This window comes from Schistocerca serialis, chromosome 3, assembly GCF_023864345.2.
Source record: "Schistocerca serialis cubense isolate TAMUIC-IGC-003099 chromosome 3, iqSchSeri2.2, whole genome shotgun sequence".
Classification (NCBI taxonomy): domain Eukaryota; kingdom Metazoa; phylum Arthropoda; class Insecta; order Orthoptera; family Acrididae; genus Schistocerca; species Schistocerca serialis.
In genome coordinates this window covers 563,822,641-563,849,047 of record NC_064640.1, presented here as the reverse complement: position 1 = coordinate 563,849,047, position 26,407 = coordinate 563,822,641, and the positions used below count along the sequence as shown (strand labels likewise).

Genomic DNA, 26,407 nt, shown 5'->3' with positions numbered 1-26,407 from the left:
TACTGAAAAGCTTAATATCAGGTCGAGGTCTACTTCATTGGGAATCTGGACATACGAATGTGCACGCTTTAGTAAGGTTCACGAAATTCCAATGCTCTTGGAGTATCCTCTGATGTCTTGTTTCTTTTATGACAATGTATGATCTTTCAATGTTTTACATGTACGTACATACGGGATTCCTACGTCGTGGTAGCTGCGCAAGTGCGGCATCGCCTGTTATCTGTGCTCTCTGGCAACTGCTGAAACGAACCTATTTCTAACAGGTCACAGGAAAATATTGCCAATGGTGGTTTGCAAAGCGTTACTTTCAAAGTAAATATCCTTTTTTGTAGGTTGAACTATGTGCGAGAATGTACCATGAATTTCATAAATCACAGAGCGTTTGACTCTCACTGAAAAATCAACTCTTTGATTACGAGCCATTTAAAAGAAGTTTGAACCCTGAAGATCAGACATTTATGTCATTATTAAAAACTCTACTGGCGCATTTGTGTGATATATCTTAAAGTGTAACAAGCACAAAAAAGATCAACATTATACGTGAAAGCTTAGCTTCTCTTACAGCTTATCAACCTTAGAGACCAATATTATATGTGAAAGCTTTGCTTTTCTTGTAGCAACACTATGTATATTAATTTAAATTATTAACTTTCCCTGTTTGTGTGTTTGTGCTACTTAGCAGAGATATTGCTGTTGGCTGGCTGCATCACGTGTCATATGCTCTGAATATCCGCTGTCATTGGCTGGCAAGATCACATGACATGAGCTATGACTGGGTTACAAAAGCTCATCACAATCTCGATTTCAATGATTCAGAAAGTAACCTGCAGTGTTTGATGGAATTCCAATGTATACTTTCATAATACGAAAATATGCAGCGTACATGTTGCTGCACATCAAAGATATTTCCAAAACGTGTCTTTTTTTCCCTGAGTTTCGTTTTCTAAAGTGCCGGGAAAGTCTGTGCCCGTGTGTAAAACCATAACCATTCAAAGCATCGATAAGTTTTGCAGTTTTGAGGGAAAATACACTGAGACTTAACACAAAAAAGTGTGTTTTCACCCAGGAGAAAGTGAATTTTTGAACGGGAAATCCAGGAAAAACCCGGGAATTTTTTTTCCTTGTCCACGTATACACCCTGATGTATACTACGTAGATGACACACTGCTAGTATATATTAGCATATTCAACAATATAACAAATGCATGAATCTGACTCTATTTTTTCCAGGAACTCACCGACAAAATAAGGAGGAGTGTACCATGAAGATATTCTTCAGTTTTAGACACAGACGTGCAAGAATTACTGCTAAGGTGTTTTGAAATTCTTGTGGTAACATATTGAAAATGGATACAGCTTAATACCGTATTCTTGTCTGCACAAGAATCATTCTGCCTGTATTTATTGAATGAAAGCTACTAATTCTTGAGAATAAGCTCATATTGTTAACAAACACCAGTAAAGAAAACATACATTGAAAGGCCAATGTCAGAAGTCCCAAACTCCTGAACAGGGGTCAGCAAGAGGTTGACAAACTTAAATTGCATGTTGCTCAAACCGCCCTTTCTGAGCCAAAAACACCCTTTGTGAATGGGAACAGTTACCCCTGAATATAATGCCGTATTTCATAACCAAATGAAAATAAGCAAAGTAGACTAATGTTTGTATTGGAATATCACTTATTGCTGATACTCTTCTAATGGTAAATGTAGCAGCATTCAGTTTCTGAACAAGATTCTGAACGTGGGCTTTCCATATCAGCTCACCATCGCCCTGAACACCTAGGAATTTGGATTGTTCAGATTCACTAATTATATGCCTATTCTGCATAATCTAAATGTAAGTTTTTGTTGGATTGTGTGTTAGAACTGTGAAAACTGAGTTTCTGTGTGATTTAACATCAATTTATTTTCTACAAACCATGATCTTATGTCTTGGACTGCAGTATTTGTATTTTGTACTCAACATCCTTCACTACAAAACTGGTGTCATCAGCGAACAGAAATATTTTAGAATCACATGTCAGGAATGTCCTGAAATCAGACTTTGGGTACATATAGATAACAATAAATAGAAGTCTAGCTACAATAAAGTCAACTGATCCTGAACAACTTCCAATGACCTGTTCAGTAGATTCAAATGGTATACCATTTTTCATGTACATGGCTACTCCCCCACTCTGCAAACAGCTCCTTGAAATATAGCCAGTTAATCTGTATCCCTATATAGGAATCCTCTGAATTGTCACATTGTTCAAGTTGTGCTCTGATATACCAATATTGTTCAGTTCACTAACTTTATCTCTAATACACTTATATTTTGGTGAAATTTGGTAAATCCTTCATTACTTTGATACCTGACCTTTTTTGAAGGTGGTTCCTTTGTTAGAGACACTTTCACTAAGCAAGAATACCCATCAACTGGCTTGAATCTAAAAAAGATCGAGCTCTAACACCAATTGCTATAGGACTTTTCCCATGAGTGATCTCATCACCCACCACTACACTGTCACCTATAAGCTTTGCCAGCTTCCCCTTCCTATACCTATTGATGTGCAAGCCTTGCCTTGTGAAAGTCAATGTATTGATAGACTCAACTGGCACCACTGCATGAGAGTCATACCCAAAGTCATCTGTGCCATCCCAAGCCCCTGTAAAAAAGTCTGACTGCTATATTAAGGTGAGAGAAGTCATGATGCTAAAGCAGCTGTGAGAGGTGCAAATTTGTACCACCAGTTTGAGTAGCTTTCTTTTCCAGATCATCCCCAATGCCATACTTCTTCTCTCTGTCAAGACTATTTCCAGCTCCACTCGTGATCACCATCTGATCCTCTTTTGTGAAATTCCAATGTAACTAACCTGTGTTATCCATAACCTGTGCCCACACCTATGACATGAGAACTAGCTAACAGCAAAACCTTCTTCTTTGTTATTGAATTTACAACTCACTTAGGGTTCTTAACTGTTGAGGTGTGCTGCATATTTCCTGCACCTACACCTATAACCACAAGAGTCGTCTGTATAAAGTATGACAGGTGGACAAGTGTGTTGGTGATACACAAAATGAAACTATCTTAATATATCCTTCTCCTAGCAGCATCCTTACCAACTGCCAGTTTCCAGTCTCCAGCCCCCTTTTCCCTCTTCATCCTGTCTGGTTCCTCCCATGTGTTTTCTAACTGCACCGGAAGGGCACAGATCTTAAGCTCCTACTCCTTCATTAACCTATTTTGCTATATATCCTTCAATTCCTGGAGATTTGGAGATGATCTAACTAGAATGCACACTGCCCTACCCCATGCGTCACCCCCCCCCCCCCCCCACCATCACCACCACCACCCCATATGTTGCGCAAATCTCACACTGTAACCGATTATGGTCAAACCTATGACAAAGCCTGCACTTCTCACTCATGGTAAAAATTTTACTGTTATTGAAAAGAAATGTCTACTTTACCTAAGTTATGCTAATGCAGTAAAACGGTTTTATGAGCTAACTGCAATGATTTAAATTTTACTCCATAGAACAAATGTAACTACAGCTACTAACACTACTTCTCCACTGTTTATACTACCACTACAAATACTTCACATGATTACTTGCCTAAAACAAAAATGGCACATGTTCACTGGAATACTCATCAGAATTGAACACTATACAATGAGCAAATTTTCTGAAAGTTATGTCTACAGTTATTTCACAAGAAATAATAAGAAATCCCTGTTTAAAACTACAAAAATTTATAGTGGACTACAATGCATAAACAAATTATCAGCTCTTAGCTTTCAGATCCGCTTTAACTGCTCACCTCAGTCAGCTGAGTTACTTCGATGCAAAATGTAAACACACCTGGATAACAGACGTTCAGAACAATAACAGAACAAGGTGGATATGAATTCAAATCAATTACTTTTAGAGGAAAAATTATCACAAACAGTCACTAAAAATATTTGAAACCTAAAACTGTTTTAAAAAAGTGGAGAGCAATTTCAATAGCAGCCCACCACCTGTCTCCCATGTTTTAAGTACCGATCATCGGAGGGGAGACAGCTACTTCTGAACACACAAGATAATGCTTGCTGGTGGTTTCTTTCAATTATGAAATAATTGTTCTGCAAGATATTGGTTTTAAGGTGGATGTAGAAGTGTTTATATCTGGGTCTCCTCAAGAAATGAACGTAGTTTGGCCACTTTGTGAACAGGAGCTTCATCATGGCATCACAAGAACTCATGCTGGACAATATTTGACTTCTTCCATTGATTTCTGCAGAATATCTTTGGAAGGCCTACCAATCTGCCGTTAATGTTGTAGGTAAGATGACCTACTGTAAAGAAATATATCTTCACTTTTGTTGAATAAGGATCATTGTTGGAGATCCAGGATTTAGTTTCACATCTGGGTAGTCAAACTGGTACACTCATGTCTCATCAACAGTTGCAGTTATACAGTTACGCATAACTATTCAGATGTGCTACATTAAGCCATTTGTCCACAGAACTCCAAATATTGATTCATTGTTGTTGTGTTAAGTGGTATGGTTTTGAAGAATTTCAAATTTTCTGATAGGAGGATACTTTTGTAAGCTCATAATGGTAGCTGTTGATCCAGATCTGAGAGGATGCTAAATGTGTTGGAAGATGGGGATAGTGTTCTTTTCACTTATTCTCCACGCACACGCACACACACACACACACACACACACACACACACACACACACACACACACACACACAATTATCTTTCAGAGGTGGTCATTGGAGGAGGAAGTCTCCAAATGGAAAATGTAATTGGTCAAAGCAGTGATTTAACCTCAAACCCAGCCAAAGCATTAAATGTGTTTAATGAAAATGTTCACTTTTCAACTTCATACCAACAGTGACTGAATGATATGTGGAGTGTGACAATGGTGCCCTTACCTCGCTTCCTGTTGGCAGCCGGACCCTTCAGCAATACATTTGGCAGATTATTGCTATCGCATAACATTCTTGGATGTGCAACAATGGATTTAACATTCTTGGAAATGTAACAGTGGATCAGAACAGAGTAATTATCAAAACTTTCTGGTTGACAGCAGAAATATGTTGAAAGCTGTGATAATGTTGTTAGAAGTGAGTATAAACTCTTGCAAGAGCACCACTATTACTGTGCATCTGAATTTGTAAGAAATACTTGCCAAGACCCATCTTATGATGATTTGGATCTAATTTGTGCCTTTACATTATGTAAATTTTGTATTGTGTTGTATACTTCTCATGAGATCTCCATCCGTGCTTCCAGTGATTCTTAATCACGTTTACACCAATAAAATAACTAACTGAAGGGATTGTTTGGGAGTTGGTGGCTCCAGTACACATTCCTGAAATTAATAACTTACTAAAAGGCAAATTCTTCTCATGATCATGTCAAATTAAGTTAATGGTATTTACAAGTTAGGATAAAAATAAGAACTGCCTTTGGCTTGTGTCCAAATTGTGATTCCCTACTCCGTGCCCCCTTTCCCCCACCCCTACCCAACTTTGTGTGTGTCCCAGTATACGTCTGTGGCTGTGTTCAATGTATTATAACTTATCTAATTAATAGTTCTGGACAGTTTTTGCTTATTAACTTCTTCCACCTTTGCATATGAGATTGCAACATAAAAGTGACCGGGAAAATCTGTGCGTTTAACTTTTCTCCTTAGTTCATAAAGAAAAACTTGTGCTAAAGACTTGAGACACAATCCTAACATTATTGTGTGGTTCCTGTGCCAGCCATGCTCTTTGTATAAGTCAATTTCAGCTTCTGTAATTTGTTTTTGAGTTGTGATAACTGATAATTTTTTATGCTTCAACTCCATGCCAATATCATGTGAGGTGTCACTGTCCACTGTAGCATTACACATCAAAGCATTGATAATTTAAGCTGTGTTCCAGATAATGGACTTGATTTGTACTGTTAACTGCTGCTGCGTAGATTGATGTATGTAATCAAATGGAAGCAAGTCCCGAATTATGCCTAAGCATTCAATTCTTGCCATGCAGCTCTCCCTACAAACAGATCTTTCATGCCTCCACAGTCAAATCTGCATGTGTCTGCTTGCAATAATCAGAACAGATAAACAGATCAAATACTGTATATCCAAATACCACATCTAAAAATTGCAGTTTTGACCATTTGCATCCCTACATGTGTTCAATGAACTGTCCAAGTGCTCCTGTGTTATAAGTCCAAATTAAAATGTATCATCTGTATTACGATATTCATATTGAACTGTGTCTTGGTGGGAACACTTCCTGTCACCCTGCTCAGATGAAAGAGATGCTGGAACACTATGGTATCAGAGGAATTGCAAACAATTGGATTGCTACATTCCTAACCAATCGGATGCAGAGAGTCAGCATTACATACACTAATAGACAAAGCAACTCAATAACCGAAATACTATCAAGTAATAAAACTGTAAAACAAGGTGTTCCACAGGGCTCAGTATTGGGACCCCTACTTTTCCTCCTGTATATTAATGACTTGAGCCTGAATGTTGATGCACACAAAACAGTATTATTTGCTGATGACACAACTGTACTCCTCAAAGTGGAGAATACAGAGGCTGTGCAAAAAGCTGTCAACTTGGCCACTGAACAACTCAGCAACTGGGCTAAATCAACAGATTAACTATCAACACCAAAAAGACAGCTTCCATGAACTTTCACACAACACAAAATGCAAATTCCTCTCAGCCATTTGTCACTGTAAATAACCAGCCAATAGATACCGACACTGTTTTCAAATTCCTGGGTCTGTGGATTCAAGTTAACCTGAAATGAAATGCACATACAGGAAAGCTAAATGCCAGAATTAGTACTGCCTGTTATGCATTGAGTGTACTAAAATCATGTGCTAGCCTGAAAACATTAACCAGTGCGTACTAGGCTTACATACAAGCCCACCTAAAATATGGTGTGATATTCTGGGGAAATTCTCCAACTGCTCTGAACACATTCAGAATCAAGAAGAGAGCAATGAGGATTATTACTGGGAGCAAACCCAGAGACTCCTGCAAACCCATCTTCAGAAAGTTGGAAATTCTTACACTGCCTTGCTTATACATTCTCGTGACTAAAATTTTTCAGAAACCACATAGTGCCAACTGACACCAGAGTCGTAGAAAATAATGAAATACATGAACACAACACCAGGATAAACACAATTTACATACAAACATTCTACTGTATAAAAAGGGACCTTTCCACATGGGCCTACAACTGTTCAACAATCTTCCCACTAGTATTAAGTCCATCGAAGACAACATAAAATTTAGCAAAGCCGTGAAGTCATATTTGTTGTGTCGCTGTTTTTACTCTGTAAATGAATACTTAGAACAGTAATCTTGCTATTTGTGTTAAATTGAAAACATTGAGCAATATAATACATTAGGATACTATAGGCCTATATTAATATATGTTAACAATGTTAACTGATATTTTCCCACATCTGCAACACACTGTGTACCATCAGATCACATGGAATAAATAAATAAATACACGAATACACAGTTCAAAACATTTCCGGGGTGTTCCTCTCGAGTGTGGAATTAATTGTGTGGGTCAGTTTCTTTGCATACTTTTCTAAAATGATGGCCTATAGCTACATTTGGGCTCAGTAATTAAAAAGGTAACCATAATTCCAATGTGCATGTGCACATCCCTGTTTTAAATGTGTAGATTCACCCTGTGGCTATAAGAACTTCTCAGCTGTGAGTGAGATGATGCTATAGTTAAGACACTGGGCTTGGCAGTCCATATTTCCATAGTTTCCCAAAATTGCAGTAGACCAATGCTGGAGTAGTTCATTAAATGAGGGCATGGCTGGTTTCCTTGTATATGTAGTCTGAAATTGTGCTCTATCTCTATTGAACTGTATGCCAGTGCGACATTAAACTCTGAACTTCCTTCCTTTGAATTTCCTGATAGTGTGATTCTGTCATGATGAAATACCCACCTAACTGTAAGTCAGTTATGGACTTTGCAATTTTCATATGAATTCAATGGCTAATACCTGGAGCCATATTATTTCCGTCACTTTTGAGGGAGATATAGTTAAAAAAGGTAGTTTTTTCTTGGTGTGGGGGGGAGATATCTAGGCATAGCCATAAGAACATTGACTACTGCTCTTATCTGGTTCATCAGGAGGTAATCTGATAAAAACTGCAATAGTTGTGATCTTCCTGGTAGAACCAAAATATCCATCAGTTGTGGTGTCCTTGATAAAAGCACTTTGGTCCAGAGAATTATACTTATCACATTTAAGTGTATGATGTTTTGTGGCATTATTATCAGAAGTCTAAAATTGACCTGCGCAGTTAGCTATGTATGTTAAGATGCTACTTCTGAGGTGGGGAGGTTTGCTGGCCCCATATTGAATCTGTCTGGCAGATTAATGATGAGGATCAGTGTGCCATCCATCACGGGTGTTGTTTTTTAGGCAAATTCCTCACATCCTGCTAGGTAAATGCCAGATAGGTATCCAAGCACCACCTAAGTTACATGATTTTCAGACATTTGAAAACTTTTACATGGAACAAAAATGGAAGAAATTCAGAAACATCGTCCAGTACGCCTTAGATAAGTTCGTACCGACTAAGGTCCAAAGCGAGGGGAAAGATCCACCGTGGTATAACAATCATGTACGAAAGGTACTACGGAAACAAAGAAAGCTTCATCATAGGTTTAAGAGTAGTCGAATCATAGCTGATAAGGAAAAGCTGAACGAAGCGAAAAAGAGCGTAAAGAGAGCAATGAGAGAAGCATTCAACGAATTCGAACATAAAACATTGGCAAACAATCTAAACAAGAACCCTAAAAAGTTTTGGTCATATGTAAAATCGGTAAGCGGATCTAAATCCCCTATTCAGTCACTCGTTGACCACGATGGAACCGAAACAGAGGACGACCGAAGAAAGGCAGAAATACTGAATTCAGTGTTCCGAAACTGTTTCACTGCGGAAAATCGTAACACGGTCCCTGACTTCAGCCGTCGCACGGACGCCAAAATGGAAAATATTGAAATAAACGATATCGGAATTGAAAAACAACTGCTATCACTTAGTAGCGGAAAAGCATCCGGACCAGACGAGATACCCTTAAGATTCTACAGTGATTATGCTAAAGAACTTGCCCCCTTTCTATCAGCAATTTATCGTAGATCGCTGGAAGAACGTAAAGTACCTAGCGACTGGAAGAAAGCGCAGGTCGTTCCCATTTTCAAGAAGGGTCATAAATCAGATGCGAATAATTATAGGCCTATTTCGCTTACGTCAATCTGTTGTAGAATAATGGAACATGTTTTGTGTTCTCGTATTATGACGTTCTTAGATAATACAAATCTCCTTCATCATAACCAACATGGATTCCGCAAACAGAGATCATGTGAAACTCAGCTCGCCCTATTTGCCCAAGAAATTCACAGTGCCGTAGACACTGGCGAGCAGATTGATGCCGTATTCCTGGACTTCAGGAAGGCATTTGATACGGTTCCGCATTTACGTTTAGTGAAAAAAATACGAGCTTACGGAATATCGGATCAGGTTTGTGATTGGATTCAGGATTTCCTAGAAGAAAGAACACAACATGTCATTCTTAACGGTTCAAAATCTGCAGATGTAGAGGTAATTTCGGGAGTACCGCAGGGAAGCGTGATAGGACCTTTATTGTTTACAATATACATAAATGACTTAGTTGACAACATCGGTAGCTCCGTGAGGCTATTTGCAGATGACACGGTTGTCTACAAGAAAGTAGCAACATCAGAAGACTCGTACGTACTCCAGGAGGACCTGCAGAGGATTAATGCATGGTGCGACAGCTGGCAGCTTTCCCTAAACGTAGATAAATGTAATATAATGCGCATACATAGGGGCAGAAATCCATTCCAGTACGATTATGCCATAGGTGGTAAATCATTGGAAGCGGTAACGACCGTAAAATACTTAGGAGTTACTATCCGGAGCGATCTGAAGTGGAATGATCACATAAAACAAATAGTGGGAAAAGCAGGCGCCAGGTTGAGATTCATAGGAAGAATTCTAAGAAAATGTGACTCATCGACGAAAGAAGTAGCTTACAAAACGCTTGTTCGTCCGATTCTTGAGTATTGCTCATCAGTATGGGACCCTTACCAGGTTGGATTAATAGAAGAGATAGACATGATCCAGCGAAAAGCAGCGCGATTCGTCATGGGGACATTTAGTCAGCGCGAGAGCGTTACGGAGATGCTGAACAAGCTCCAGTGGCGGACACTTCAAGAAAGGCGTTACGCAATACGGAGAGGTTTATTATCGAAATTACGAGAGAGCACATTCCGGGAAGAGATGGGCAACATATTACTACCGCCCACATATATCTCGCGTAATGATCACAACGAAAAGATCCGAGAAATTAGAGCAAATACGGAGACTTACAAGCAGTCGTTCTTCCCACGCACAATTCGTGAATGGAACAGGGAAGGGGGGATCAGTTAGTGGTACAATAAGTACCCTCCGCCACACACCGTAAGGTGGCTCGCGGAGTATAGATGTAGATGTAGATGTAGAATATCACTACATGCAGACAGTTGACATACACATATAGCACCCCAAGGAGTAATGTGGTGGCCACATGAACAGAATCTGGCCATCCCTTTAATTAACCATGCTGACTGTGTCCCAATATGGGGCAAAGGCACAAAAAAAGAAAACTGTCAATATTAAAAATTCACAGTAATCATTTTTGTACAGTTGCTCTTAATGTAGTAATATTTTTTTTTCACATTCTCTTCTTCTTCTGGTCTTGTAGCAGTCATGCTACAGTTGCAACTGATTGTTAAGTGTCTCTGGGAGTGGACGTAATCCAGTGGCTATAGAAAACGCAGACAACTAAGCATTGCATGTGTCCTGTCAAAATATCATCGGGCTGTTGGGAAAATTTACTTGACTAAGTAAATCTTGACTGAAGTATTTTGTCCTTCGGACACTGCCTTTGAATTGAAAAGATAGTGAAAGTTCCCCTGTGAGGATTCCTGATAGCCAGTGTCTTCTAAAAGTATTATTTGCATTGTGGGAGCAGTTACCATTTATGCTACAGGATTTTTCAAATGGGGATTTTTTCAACAACCCACCCTGTGGTCATGACTTCACATCTAACAACCGTTTACCTCTTCTTCCACTTGAATACAATGGCTCAATAGACAACAGTTTGGAGGTAATGAAGAAATGTAGGCCTCCATGGTCAAGTAGTTCAGTTCCAGGCAGGGATTGTTAGTACAAAAAAATTCAATAAGTTAGTGTACATATTATTAAAAGTGCTTTGAGTAAGGTGGCTATTTTGTAGCAAATTGAAGTACATTTGTAGGAAACTAAAACCACCAATAAAATCTTTTTCTGATTATTATAAATTTTTATTGTCTACTGGCCATTACTTTTCTAACACATATTCTAACTTGTAAACATAAGTATTGTATTATGTCGGCAATAATGAGGCAGAAGGCACAACACTTCACTTCCCACTTCTTTTGTAATATGATCTAATTCATATACCTACTTTCAAATCCATTGTGCTTGAACAAGAGTTTGTTTCTAATTCCAGCCAGTGAAAATGGAGCATCTTATGCAGCCAGTTTGCAATTTACGCTTTACACCACCTCAAAGATATTAGCTACGAGATGTGCATTGAATGATAGCTATCATTATCCATTTCAGTAATACAGCCTTCTTCTAGCGAGTGCATCAGGTTATTACCAAACAAATTTTTAAAATAGATGCATGTATTTCAAAATATTCTCTGGAAAAGCAGAAAATTTTGAGTGATAAATTCGAAAAGCTCAAATCTCAGTTGGAAAACATACTTGTGGTACACTTCATTTAATATGTAGAAGCTTTCCTGACAGTAGCTTACAGCTTGTCACTGTAATGTATTATTCATTGTATATACTACTATAAATATTTTTGATAATTTTTTTATTTTCTTATTAGCTTTCTGTGAATTTTGTTCCATGGCCAAGGAATCTGTTGAATTGAATTAAATAAAATTGGATACCTTGGCGCCTTGAAATTAGCGTGACAGTTAGTATGAAACTTTGTGGGCCACCTCAATGATTAGGTACTTACAAGCCACTGTTTTTCTCTTAGAGTCATACCAAATTTATTTATTTGATGCATGTAAATCACATACATGTCTGTTGTCCTCAGTATGCAATAAATGTGTGTAGCCTACAAAAGCTTTCCTTTGTTCCATCAGAAATTTTCAGTCATTGGTACACTTTCTGAACTTAAAACTTAGAGCTTATGTAAGATAAATTAGCATTTTTGGTCCCCATACTCGGTTTTGTCATGTAGGTCTGCTAAGGTTCTACTGGCCATTAGAAAAATTGGTTTTAGTGTAGTATTCTAATTGAGTACTGTAGACTACATCTTCATAGATGTCAACAGTATCAACACACACCTTCAGCCTCAAAATAAGAACCACTGCCACTTGGACTATTTTTTATGAGACTTCACATGTGTTGCCATCAGTTTTTGTGCTTGTGGACTGTCTTCAGCCTGTCACATTTCAGTTCTTATTTCTAGAATGGCTGAATTGTTTTAGGTGTTTGTTACAAAATAGAACACTTAGTGATACTGCTGGAAGCAATCTGGCAAGGTTTCTCTGCCATGACAAAACCACATATTAATGACAGTGTTCAAGTCTGGTGATGGACCATGTGGTGAGTGTAGTTCATCTACATGTTAGCCAAGCCATTTCTGAATGGAGCTAACAGTAGTAACTGTGACATTGTCATCTTTGAAGATAACTTCCATGTTAGGGAACAACATTTCAATCCTAATGGTATGCTTGATTTCCTAAAATTTTGATCTAGTCCTTGATTGTAATTTGTTTTCAATGTATGAAAATGGTACTAAAGCAACTCCAGGCAAATATAGCCCATACTATCACTGATTCACCTACATTTGAACTATAAGAAGTAGGCAATGCAACCTTTCAGCTTCCTTCAGTAACCACCATATGTCTATCAGATTTGTCGCTGCAAAAAGGGTCATTATTCTGATCATTACTGAGCACAGTGATACAGAGGTTGAGATATTGAACTGGCATTCAAGAGGCTGGGGATTCAGTTCCCCATGTAACCACTGAGATTTTATGTGGGTTCTCTGAATTATTAAATGTAATTCAAATGCCAAGATGATTCCTTTCAAAAGGAAACTGGCACTTTTCTTCCCACGTATGTCTAATCTGAGGTCGTGCTGCATTCCTAATGACCTTGTTATCAAAAGAATTCTAAACCTTAACCTTTCTCCTTACTTCCGTTGTCTGTCTTGTGCTAAGGTTTTGTTGCAATTGCAAGCTGGCAGCTGGTGTTCAGTTTGTGCAGTTCCTATTGGACTGTAATTGCAGAACAGATTGTTTAAAATTCCTATAAAATTCTGGCATCACCTGTATTGCACAAGCTGTACAGTTCAAAGTTAATATAACTTTCAGCTTTTGATATAACAGTCACTTATAGTTCTTTGTATTTTGCAACTTTCGTCCTGTAAATTATGTTTGTCAATCCCATCATACCCTGATATGTTTGATACAATGAACTTTGCTCCAACTGTCCATTGTTGGAACTCTGTCTGGTTTCCTTTTCGTGTCACTTATATTTGGCGTACAACACAAAAATTGTATTAGACTGCTTGTTATACCACAATATAATTACATTTACTGAAATAACAAAAGAAATAACCTCACATGAATGATCAGTGCTCTGGACCATGTTTTTCCATTATTATGCTATCTGTCTCTAAATTTGAAGACATCTTGTCTGTAATGGCCTTGACATAATTGAGCCAAAATTATTGCACCAGTTGTAGTTAAAACAGTGAATTTGTTGGCCATTGGAGCAAGGGAGTGCAATGGTTAGCACAAAGGATTTGCATTTGGGAGGATGATGGTTCAGGCCCTCTTCTGACCATCTAGGTTAAGGTTTTCCATGTTTTCCCTAAATTGCTCCAGGCAGATGCCAGAATAGTTCCTTTGTAAAGGGCGTAACCTATTTCCTTCCTAATACAACCCTGCCCCGAACTTTGTACTCCATCTCTATATGACCTTGCAGCCAACTCTTCCTTCTTTCTTTTTTATTGACCATTGCTTTCATATTAGTAGTGAGAGTTAATTGCCAAAAACCTAAAAAATCACACAAAAAGATACTGTTTGGCATCAACACCAGGAAAAGTGAACTGCATAAATTTCACGCAGCAGTTTTCTTACTTCATGGAGGAGTTATGAAATGCTCCTTATTTGTGGCACATTCCTGTTGTGCATATTACCTTTGTTTATTGTTCTGTGTAGAAATATTAGACTGTGTGAAACAGTGCTATGAATATGAAACTATTTGAATTTTTTATTTTTATTTGTTTTTCAGCAATACACAGTGAAGGAGATGTTCATCAAACAGCTTGTGCAGTTATATGGAATGTCTGTGAGCAAGGCACTTGCAGTAGTGCAGATTTATCCATCTCCATCAGAATTAATGAAGGCATATGCACAAGGAGGAGGAGACGACCTTCTGAGTAACATTTTATATGGAAAGACACGTAGAAAGATAGGCCCAGCACTAAGTAAAACAATTTATCAGTTTTATACCCATGTATAAGCGTAATTAATTAATTTATCCAACTGGAATTTACTAATTGTATATTTGGGGAATTAAACAATAGAGTAGCATTTTGAAATGATACTTTAAATGTGTTTCATTTTTGTTATCAGTAATATTTCTGTATTTATTATTTAAACCTTAAATGTGTCATAATTATTTTTTTTTTTTTATTCTTGCATTGAAAGAACAGTTATATTATTTTCACTATAGCAAGTGATAAAAATATATTAAAATGATGGTTAACATTAACAAGAACTTTGCAGTAATGCTGAATGTACAAGTAACATATTATGGTACAAGACAAATTGAGTTGAGACAAAAGTAAAAACCAAGACATGAGAAAAATGGTACTTAACTTTTGTACAATTTGATGTGTGGCACTGGATGCCATGAACTTAATATGATGATATCTAAATAACTTTGCTGTGATTCTATGATATTGCCACTGTGACTGACAGTAATATTGCAGACATTCTTGGTTGACCTGATACTCCATAATTAATGACCGTTTAGGCGGAAGGTAGTCTCCAGAGAATTAAACTAAACTAACTGCAAGCACTGACGTGAACTATCTAACTGTTGGTTCAGAACTGTGTGGCTGTCTGTGGCACATCGTGTTTTGTGCCTATCAGTAGAAGAATTTCCATGTCTGCCACTACAAGGTGGAAGCAGTGTTGTCCACAGTTGACAGTGTTTTCTTTGGCACGTTGTAAGTGGATGAGTATGGTGAGCTTGAGGATGTGGCATGGAAGCAGAAAGAGGTCCGGATTATGGGTGCCATATGGAGCCTGCTGCTCAGAACTGAGATGCACCAGGTGAATGGTTGTTCCTGCACGGTGGCAGCCTCTTGTGGTATTTGTTGTGCACAACACTGGGGGAGGAAGCTGATGAAATCAGCTTGCTTCTTTAATGTCCTACTTCATCAGCTGGTGGTGTTGATAGGTGCACATATGTTGCGCCCCCGGCATTTGTCTTTGTCACCATTGAGAAACCCACGGAAAACTGTGGTGAGGGTGTGGCCATTTCAACATTTATAGGCTGGTCTGAGATGTCACACATGACGTCCACTTCTGCTGGTTCTCATTGGCTGGGTGCAGCTGGGGCCTGCTGCTGGAAGTACTGGCAGGTGTGGATGCATCAAGAGGTCCATCAGCCAGCTGGCTTCATGTAGATCTTCTGATTCTGGAAAAGAAAACAAGATAGGATTTCTGCCTATGTTCATGGGAGTGCAATGTGGCCTGATTTGATTTTTAGGGTGCATTGTAACTCCATGTGAACGTTCAATTTTAAATATATAATTGCCAAGCTGCTCTATGGCTATGCCTGGTACATTGCCTTTTCCCCATACTTGCAAACTGAAATGACTACGAGATCATTAAGTTTAAAAAAAAGGTTCCAACTGTTGTCGAAATTCATCTTGTGGATACAGGAGTTGCTTTAAAACAGACATCAAAGTTTGAAGCCATCTTCCATGAAGTTTCTCTCCTGGCGATTATGCTTCATGTGGATTAGCTCTGTACCAAGATCAATAAAGTATTGTCTTTAATAAACTGCTGAACCTGCTTCGTCACGTGTGACTTGAGAGTTTGTATGAATCTTTCAGTGAGTCCATTGGCCTCAGGAAGAAGTCTTGGTGGAAGATATTGATGACATCTGCCTCACAAATGGAAATTTCGAAAAAGCGTCGATGTGGATGAGACCGTAGCTTCCGAGAAATGGTCCTGCAAAATCAGTATACAGATGCGACCAGGGTTCTGATGCTTATTGCCATGAAAAATATTGTTGAGGTCGAACTGAGTAATATTCTCGACATGTGGCATTTAGCCACTATCGTTTCAATGTCTTTGTTAAAAATTTTCCAGTAGCAATGCTCTCTGGCAATTTGTTTGGTACAAACTATGCCCACTGTCACTGATGTAGCAACTGTAGTATATCAGATTTAAGAACTGCAGGGGCAGCCACTCATGTCTTGCCTTATTCTGGATGTACCAGAATGACACCTTTGTACACTATAAGTACATGCCTCTTATTCCAGTAATATTTAATCTTTGGTTGATTAAGTAATTTCTTATCAGTAGGCCACTCTGTTTTATTATGCTGTTTGATCTAGGCAAAACAGGATCTGTAGACACAAGTTAGGCAATTAAACTTGTATTTACTGGGAAATCTTCTGCAGTATCTTTGCTACTGACATTTACAGAAAAACAAACATCATCTTATCTTGCCCTTTTGACAAACTTGAAAGCAAATGTGTGTTCGCATGTTGTTCTGTGAACAGGAATATAATTTCACAGTCATAATTCAACAGAAGCAGCCCCCAGTGCTGCAATCATTGAGCTGTCCATGTAGGAACTGTATTGTTCAGTCCAAATGTAGCCACTAAAGATTTGTGGTCTGTGAGGAAGCTGAATTGATATCTGTAAATGTAGTCATTAAATGTCTTGATTGCAAATATAATCGCAAAAACTGCCCCCTTGATTTGTATGTAATTTCTTTGTGCAACTGTAAGAGTATTTGAAGTAAATGCAGATGGTCATTTAAAATCATGTCAATGTGACAGAGTGGCACCTATGCCAGAGTCAGAAGCATCTGTACCAATCGTGAGTATTTTGCTTGGATTGTATGACATTTGGCAGCAAGCAAATGTTGTTGCAATTTGTTAAATGTGTATTGGCATCCCCTGATTCAGTTGCATTTAGTGTCCTTTTGTAACAGCTTAAGCAGTGATTTACTGATGGAAACTGTATGAGGAGGGAACTTCCGATAATAATTTATTTACCCTAATATGGAATTGACAGGGGTTGAATGCCTCCACCTTTGTTAATTGGGTGTGGATGGGAATATTGTAATAAATCAAATGCAGAAATAATCTTTAGAATGTGATCTTTAATTACCAATATTACTTTTCCACATAATCACCAGCCAATTGGATACATTTCTGCCAAAGATGAAAAAGTTTTCTGAAGCTGTCATGAAAGAAGTCGGCACTCTGTTTCTGCAACCACAGTCTCACAGTTCTCTCAGTGTCTTCATCAGAAGCATAATGATGTCCTTGCGGATCGTCTTTCATTATCGGGAACAGATGGAAGTCAGATGGTGCTAAATCTGGATTGCTGGACTGTATGGAGGATGCTGTACGGTGGTGAGATTAAGTCTCTGAAGTCCTGCTGTGGTGGCATGTGAAATGTGTGGTTTGGCATTGTCACATGGTAGGAAAACATTTCCCTTTTCCTTTTGGACCCTTGTTAGCCATCGTTTCAGAGTTCACAGCGTTGTGATGTAATGCTCTGAATTTATTGTTGTTCCACGTTCAAGGAAATCAGCATGGATAACACCATCAGCATCGCAGAACACTTTGGCCATGATTTTTCCAGCTGAGGGCTAAGTCTTGAATTTCTTTTTCTGGGACGAGTCTTTGTGTCGATATTCCATAGACTGATGTTTAGTCTCTGTGTCGTAATGGTGTACCCACGTTTCGTCTCCTGTCACAATTGAATGGAAAAAGCCATCACCTTCATTCTCGTAACACGAGAGTAGTTCCTGGCAAATTTGAAGTCTGTGCACTTTCATTTGAGGAGTCAGCATCTCATTGTGCACGGATCTTCCTATAGCCAAGCAAAGCAATAATGTGATCCACACGTTCTTGTGAAATGCCGATTGTGCTTGCAATTTCTGTCTGAATCAATCTGTCAACATTTTGCTTGTGAAACTCTGTGGTTGCTGTCACAGGACGTCCAACTCTTTGTTTGTCACACAGGTCAGATGGTCCCACCTCAACATCTTTAAACTTACTTGTCCAATGTATTATAGTACCAGTGCAAGAAAGAGAGTCAGTGTAAGCCTGCTATAAAGACAGTTATCAAAATTAAAAGAAAAGATTTTGACACTTATTCAGATTGCAGTTTCGATGATGATGCACCAATAAATAATTCTAATGAAGAAGCGACGGAGTGGGAATGTGGATCCTGCCAGGTAAAATGGTCAAGTGATGCACCTGCACACGAAGATAAAAGTGTGTGGATACAATACTAAATGTGTACTGCTGGTGTCGGTGCGACAGGTCGCAAGCAATTTCTCTGCGGTTGCTGCATGTGATTTATACAACAACAGAAACATTTTACAGAGGATAATTTATATTATTGTATTATTAGGACTAATCTGTATTAAATAAAAATCAGCATTGTTTTGAACTACACACCACATAATTTAATTGTTTATCTTCCCATAATTAACCTTCTTCAATAGGCCTGACTACTACCCAAATAGCCCCATTCAAATGCTCTTTTGTCCAATCGAGAGGGTAAATCAAAAGACAGTATATCATAAATGTTTGACAATCTTGTACAACCACCTTTTACAGATAGGATAGGTACACACATAGAAGTATTACTACATGCGTAAACGGAAAATGTAATTAATAATTTACTGGGAAAAATTATGTAAATTGAAATTATTTTTATGGCTCTGCTGTAACCTACTCTTTTCTTTAAATCTCTATAACATACAATTTATAACGCAAATGAAAACATTATTCATTGTAGGCTCTGTTGTTAAAGTTTTTTATTTAAGTCATGCAACTGGCTAATTTTGATAATGTGTCATTATCAGGCACATGTGTGACGACATATTATGTACAATGCAATTTACATTGTGTAAATGTCGGGTTCATCTTACACGTGTATGGCCACATGTTGTAATCCGTAAATATATGAAGACGGAATCCAAATCATATTGCTACACCATCACGTCACACTCTAGCTGTAACTACAAGTACTCATACAGGCAGTGGAGGCACACACTGTAAAATGTGATACATGTTAAGTTGATGCTACACATGTGCCTAATGACGATGCAACGCTGAAATTAGCTTATCACAAAAATAAAATTAAAAACTTTAATATACAGCCTGCAATGGACCATGTTTCCATTTGTAAAATATTTTGAGGCTGTAGACCCAAGCAGAAACAAAATTTTGATTTATAAAACTTCGTCACTTCTTCATGTACCCTCAATATGGTTTATTCCAAATGGGCTGCCTTCATCGCATTCAATATTCTCTGTTGTTCATCAGAGGACAAATGCATCATACACTATGTGATCAAAAGTATCCGGACACCTTGCTGAAAATAACTTAAAAGCTCGTGGCACCCTCCATCACTAATGCTGCAATTCAGTATGATGTTGGCCCATCCTTAGGCTTGATACCAGCTTCCACTCTCGCAGGCATACATTCAATCAGGTGCTGGAAGGTTTCTTGAGGAATGGCAGTCCATACTTCACTGAGTGCTGCACTGAGGAGAGGTATCGACATCGGTCAGTGAGGCCCGGCATGAAATTGGCGTTCCAAAACATTCCAAAGGTGTTCCATAGGATTCAGGTCAGGTCTCTGTGCAGGCCAGTCAATTACAGGGATGTTATTGTTGTGTAACCACTCTCCCACAGGCCGTGCATTATGAACAGGTGCTCAATCATGTTGAAAGATGCAATCGCCATCCCCGAATTGCTCTTCAACAGTGGGAAGCAAGAAGGTTCTTAAAACATCAATGTAGGCCTGTGCTGTGATAGTGCCACACAAAACAACAAGGGGTGCAAGTCCCCTCCACGAAAAGCACGACCACACGATAACACCATCGCCCCTGAATGTTACTGGCAGATGACGTTCACTGGGCATTTGCCATACACACACCCTGCTATCGGATCGCCACACTGTGTACCGTGATTCATCACACCACACAACGTTTTTCCACTGTTCTGTCATCCAAAATTTACACTCCTTACACCAAGCGGGACGCCATTTGGCATTTACCGGCGTGATGTGTGGCTTATGAGAAGCTGCTTGACCATGAGATCCAAGTTTTCTCACCTCCCCCCTAACTGTCATAGTACTTGCAGTGGATCCTGATTCAGTTTGGAATTCCTGTGTGATTGTCTGGATAGATGTCTGTCTATTACACATTACCACCATCTTCAACTGTTGGAGGTCTCTGTCAGTGCAGCTAGGGATGTTTAGGAGTGTGGAAATTTTGTGTACAGACATATGACACAAATGGCATCCAATCAGCTGACCACATTCCAAGACCGTGAATTCCGGCGTGCACCCCATTCTGCTCTCTCACTGTGTCTAGTGACTACTGAGGTCACTGATATGGAGTACCTGACAGTAGGTGTCAGCACAATGCATCTAATATGAAAAACGTATGTTTTTGTAGGTGTCCGTATACTTTTGATCTCATAATGTATCGTCTTTGTGTCTGTTGTTGTAATGGTGTTCCAATGGGTGATTTTTCCAGCTCATAATAGTGTGGTGGCATAATAAGCACTTTGTGTAGCCTTCAATCAACATGAAAAAGTAATGTAATTCTCATTCCTCGTTGAACGTTGTGGCTTCCGCACTTCCTTTTTCTTTTTGTGCAAATGTGTAGACGCCATAGTGCTCCTGATTCTGAACATAAATCTAATTTAACACAGGTTGTGTCATTAATGAACTGCTTGACAAGTCTCAAGGCTTCTATCTAACTCTAGAGGCATTCTTTCTCCTCCCTCCTCACCATTCTGTCCCATTCGCTGGTGCTCTCAGAGCGCTAGGCAAGAGAGTGGCTGAAGTGTTCGCGGAATGCTGTTTGGCCAGGCCTGATCTAAAGGCGCGAGTCTACTAGCAAGTAACTTCAGGAAGCACTTGCTGGGGGTGTTTACATCAGAACAAAAACTTATGTGAGTTTACTTCTACAAGTCACATGGGCAAGTTAACTTCAGCAACTTGCTGAAAATGCTTGCAGAAGTGTTTCCAATAGTGTCATGTCATAAGACTGGTGAATGAATGTTCACAGTGCCATGCTAAAATCCAGAACAGCTGCCATCATTGTTGCATTATTATTATTATTGAAGAAAAATTGTGATGAAAATAAAAAAGAAAAGAAATGGATACAGAGATTTACATATTTATCAAGAAACACTACTGAATAATTTAAAATGAGAGGACTTCACTCAGATTAAAAACTTTATGAGAATGTTGTATGTCACATTTTCGTCAATCTCTTGTGTGTTGCACAATAAAATATTCAAAACCAGGATACAAAACTGCTGTGGCTGAATCACCTTTTAATTACCATCCATCTTTTGTAAATATTATTTATAACAAATGTAATCCATTTTAAAAAATCAGCTACAATTTAAAGAAGTCTCTACTGTCATTCTACATTTCCTTCTGGTGAAACAAAGTAATCAGTAAATTTTTTCGTACTTCCTTGGTTGATCGACAAGTATACATGTTTATGGGTTCCCATAGTTCATTTGTTTCAGTTCATCTGTCGTTGTGTCATTCTCCTCCTCAACACTGACATTGTCATACCAGTATTGAACACACAAAACTTCTGCAAGTTTGAGAAAAACTTCCAGCAACTGGCAAGCACTTGCAGCAAGAAAAAAGAAACTGTGTCCACTAACTTGCGGAAGCTACTTCTGCAAGTAGGCAGAACTTGTGGAAGTTGACTTGCTGAGGGTGTTTCCAAGTCAAATAACTTGCAGAAGTAGCTTCTGCAAGCGACTTGCTGAAGTTTACTTGGTAGTGGACACATGCCTTAAGACTATATCATGAAAATGAACACAAACTATTTACTCAAAAGAGAATTAAAAATCAATAAATATTCCCCTATATCTACAGTCCATCTGCAGACTTGAAATATTGTACACAAATAAGAAGCACTGGACAATACACCTGTTGTGAAGAAGCAAACTGGAATGGGTGCAAATCTTTGGAGAGCCTAGTCTAAAGGCGCGAGTCCACTAGCAAGTAACTTCAGGAAGCACTTGCTGGGGGTGTTTACATCAGAACAAAAACTTATGTGAGTTTACTTCTACAAGTCACATGGGCAAGTTAACTTCAGCAACTTGCTGAAAATGCTTGCAGAAGTGTTTCCAATAGTGTCATGTCATAAGACTGGTGAATGAATGTTCACAGTGCCATGCTAAAATCCAGAACAGCTGCCATCATTGTTGCATTATTATTATTATTATTGAAGAAAAATTGTGATGAAAATAAAAAAGAAAAGAAATGGATACAGAGATTTACATATTTATCAAGAAACACTACTGAATAATTTAAAATGAGAGGACTTCACTCAGATTAAAAACTTTATGAGAATGTTGTATGTCACATTTTCGTCAATCTCTTGTGTGTTGCACAATAAAATATTCAAAACCAGGATACAAAACTGCTGTGGCTGAATCACCTTTTAATTACCATCCATCTTTTGTAAATATTATTTATAACAAATGTAATCCATTTTAAAAAATCAGCTACAATTTAAAGAAGTCTCTACTGTCATTCTACATTTCCTTCTGGTGAAACAAAGTAATCAGTAAATTTTTTCGTACTTCCTTGGTTGATCGACAAGTATACATGTTTATGGGTTCCCATAGTTCATTTGTTTCAGTTCATCTGTCGTTGTGTCATTCTCCTCCTCAACACTGACATTGTCATACCAGTATTGAACACACAAAACTTCTGCAAGTTTGAGAAAAACTTCCAGCAACTGGCAAGCACTTGCAGCAAGAAAAAAGAAACTGTGTCCACTAACTTGCGGAAGCTACTTCTGCAAGTAGGCAGAACTTGTGGAAGTTGACTTGCTGAGGGTGTTTCCAAGTCAAATAACTTGCAGAAGTAGCTTCTGCAAGCGACTTGCTGAAGTTTACTTGGTAGTGGACACATGCCTTAAGACTATATCATGAAAATGAACACAAACTATTTACTCAAAAGAGAATTAAAAATCAATAAATATTCCCCTATATCTACAGTCCATCTGCAGACTTGAAATATTGTACACAAATAAGAAGCACTGGACAATACACCTGTTGTGAAGAAGCAAACTGGAATGGGTACAAATCTTTGGAGAGCCTAGTCAAGGAGCTGACAAATTCTGTGCCTTGAAGTGTGTTGTCTACCAGGCACCCGGTTCACATCAAATACCACAAGACGACGACACCACACAGGCACAACTACTAAGCTGATGTCTCTCTGTTCCGAGCAGCAGCCTCCAGATAATCCTGACCTCTTTCTTCTTTCGTGCTGGGTCCTTAAGTGCATCATACTCATCCGCTTATAGTGTGGACAGTGACCAAAGAGAACACTGTCAACCATGGACTTCATTGCTCCTGTCTTGTATTGGTGGACATGGAAATTCTTCCACTGACAGGCACAAAACACAACACATCGCAGACAGTCACACAGTTATAAAATGACAGTTCAGTTCAGTGCCTGCAGCCAGTTCAGTGTAATTTCCTGAAGACTACCTTCCAACTGTGCAGTTGCTATTTATGGAGTAACAGAAAAATCAAATGTGTCTGGAATATTACTATCAGTCATAGTAACAAAATCATACGACTGCCAAGAGACTGCAAAGTTATTTACATATCATTGTATTAGGTTTAGGGCATCCAGTACCACACATCAAACTTTACCAAAGTTAATTACCATTTTGTAAGACACTCTTCATAAATGTTATTTGTTATTTCTTATTGTGTTGTCACATTTATGTTCAAGTACCACCCTGTCAAGCAAGTGTTTAACTAGTAAGCATGCACTCGGCCACCTTCGAAGAACTATAGCAGTAAAACCACTTTTCTGCTACCAGAAATGTCTGGGCTGAATTAATAGTAAGGTTCAGTTACAACATCCCTAATATTCTGTGACAAGGAAGAAGTTTACAGGATGGTGAAACAAAAATTTCCATCACTTCCAACACTGACAATAAGACAGTGCAAACCCACAGCATTCTTGCCAATAGGGGCGACAAGCAGAGGGGTAAAAAGGCCTACCTAAGCAGGACAATTTTTAATATTACTTAATTTTAAGTGCATAATTAATTTTATTGATTTTTGTGGAAACATTGTCTTTCTTAAAATATTTTGTATATAGTGGGTTCTAGGACTGCAAATTCGTTTCCTTTCCAGGAAGATTTCTGGGAATATTGTAAACTCTTCTGAGCATATTTTTCACACATGGCTCAATCGGAACTCATCCTTTAGCCCCTGCTAAACTTATTGCAACAACTGTCAGCACAACAGGACTTGATAATGGCGCACTTGGCTTGATTTGAAGAAAGCAAGAATGACGACCAAAAAGAACCACTGACAATTAGGATGCCACTGTCAGCATTTCTAGCATTCAATCAAAAAGTTGAGTTCTGGAACAACTATATCCAGCATCTGGAGCATCATATCCTCATGCATCAGAGATCCACAACTTCATGTTGCTACTGGCAGATAGCGAATTTTTTCAATGTTTCGAGAAGTCAAATCAAAACTATAAAGAATAACTCACTCATTTACGGGGCCTGACTTGGAAATGTGAATGTTATTGTGAAAATCATCGATGTAAGAAATCTTACACGTACTCACTAATTCGTGACATGCTTATCATGCACTCCCCTCACAACAAATTAAAGAAAGACCTGCGTAGTGTAATGAACCCCTCTTTACAAGACTGTCTGCTATTGATTTGGCCATACAAACAAATGTGTGTCTGCTGATGCAATACACTGCGAAGATGCTGATGTATTCAATACATGTCAACAGCTGGAACAGCCAAGCACCCAGTGTAGCCAGACACGGAAAACTCTGGGCACGTGCGTGCTACTCTACTGAAACTGTCAGTAAACAAGGACAGAAACACTAAATTCCAATCTCATTGACACTATGACCTAAACCACAAGAGAGATGATTGTTTCTTTCTCAACACATGTGGAACACCGCATTGCTGCTGCAGCTGCAGACGTACAGGGTCAGTTGACTCGGAGGGCATCCAAGTTCATAGCATTTTCCATCGCATTTGATGATTCCACTGACATGTTGGTCACAGCAAAGCTGGGGACTTTTTGTGCGGGGAGTAAGCTAGAAGTAATGGGGGAGCTTCTCAGTTTAATCTCATGTAAGGGTACTACTACTGGCTACATCATTTTTGATGTGATGGATGTGGCAATTGATTCATTTGGAGTGGAGTGGAAACGGCTGGTCAGTATTACAACAGTGGGCCATCAATGCAGGGAGAATGTTGTGGTCTTACTAGCTTCGTAAGGAAGAAGTTTGAATCTGTTGGGGCCTCATGAACAGCTGCAGTTCAATACCTGATACATCAAGAGGTGCTGTGTGCCTAGTCAACTAAAGTGAATGATGTAATTGAGGTATTTGTCCATTCAGTGAACTACATTTGGCCCCACGGACTGAGACAGCGTATATTTCAGGAAGTCTTGGCCGATGTCAAAGCTGAATATGCTGAAGTTCCAACTTCACTCTGAAGTTAGGTGCCTAAGTCATGGACAAGTCCTGAAGAGATTTCTTAACCCAGATACGGCTGAATTATTTTTTGTTTGCATTTTAATAAAAATAATCAATTAATTATAATGAAACTTACATGTTTATAATAGTTATACAATTTTAATTTGCATGGATTTTGAAAAACGGCCTATCCTTCTGGAAGGATTTTGACTGAATATACATTCACTTAATACAATATCACTATTTAATAATTCCAACAATACTGCTTTACTATTTTGTGTGGAACAGTATGAAACATGATACATGAAGTGGTATACTACATTTAATGTACTGTGTTTTAGACTTTTTTTGACATTAGCAACAGTGAAGTTGTTTCTTCTTTCCTGTGGTTCAAGTGGCAAATGTGCATCATAATGTTCCAGCTTGTCATATCTAAAATCAATTTTTGCCATTTTAGATGGTCGTCCTCTCTACGTAGCAACAGCAGTTG

General features: G+C 38.6%; 1 protein-coding gene across 5 annotated transcripts in view; it reads left to right on the top strand.

Annotated features, from left to right (window-relative positions):
- LOC126470459 (crossover junction endonuclease MUS81) overlaps positions 1–14,722 on the top strand; it is a 213,810-nt gene extending 199,088 nt beyond the window's left edge. For 3 of the 5 annotated variants that reach the window (XM_050098314.1, XM_050098316.1, XM_050098313.1), the window contains one exon: positions 14,413–14,722. In XM_050098314.1, coding sequence (XP_049954271.1) covers positions 14,413–14,643 — 231 coding nt within the window. In that variant the 3' untranslated portion in view covers positions 14,644–14,722. Of the gene's footprint in view, positions 1–1,230; positions 1,333–14,412 lie in introns of all 5 variants that reach the window. The other 2 variants (XR_007586209.1, XM_050098315.1) reach the window with 2 other exon arrangements.
- The last annotated feature ends 11,685 nt before the right edge of the window (positions 14,723–26,407 follow it).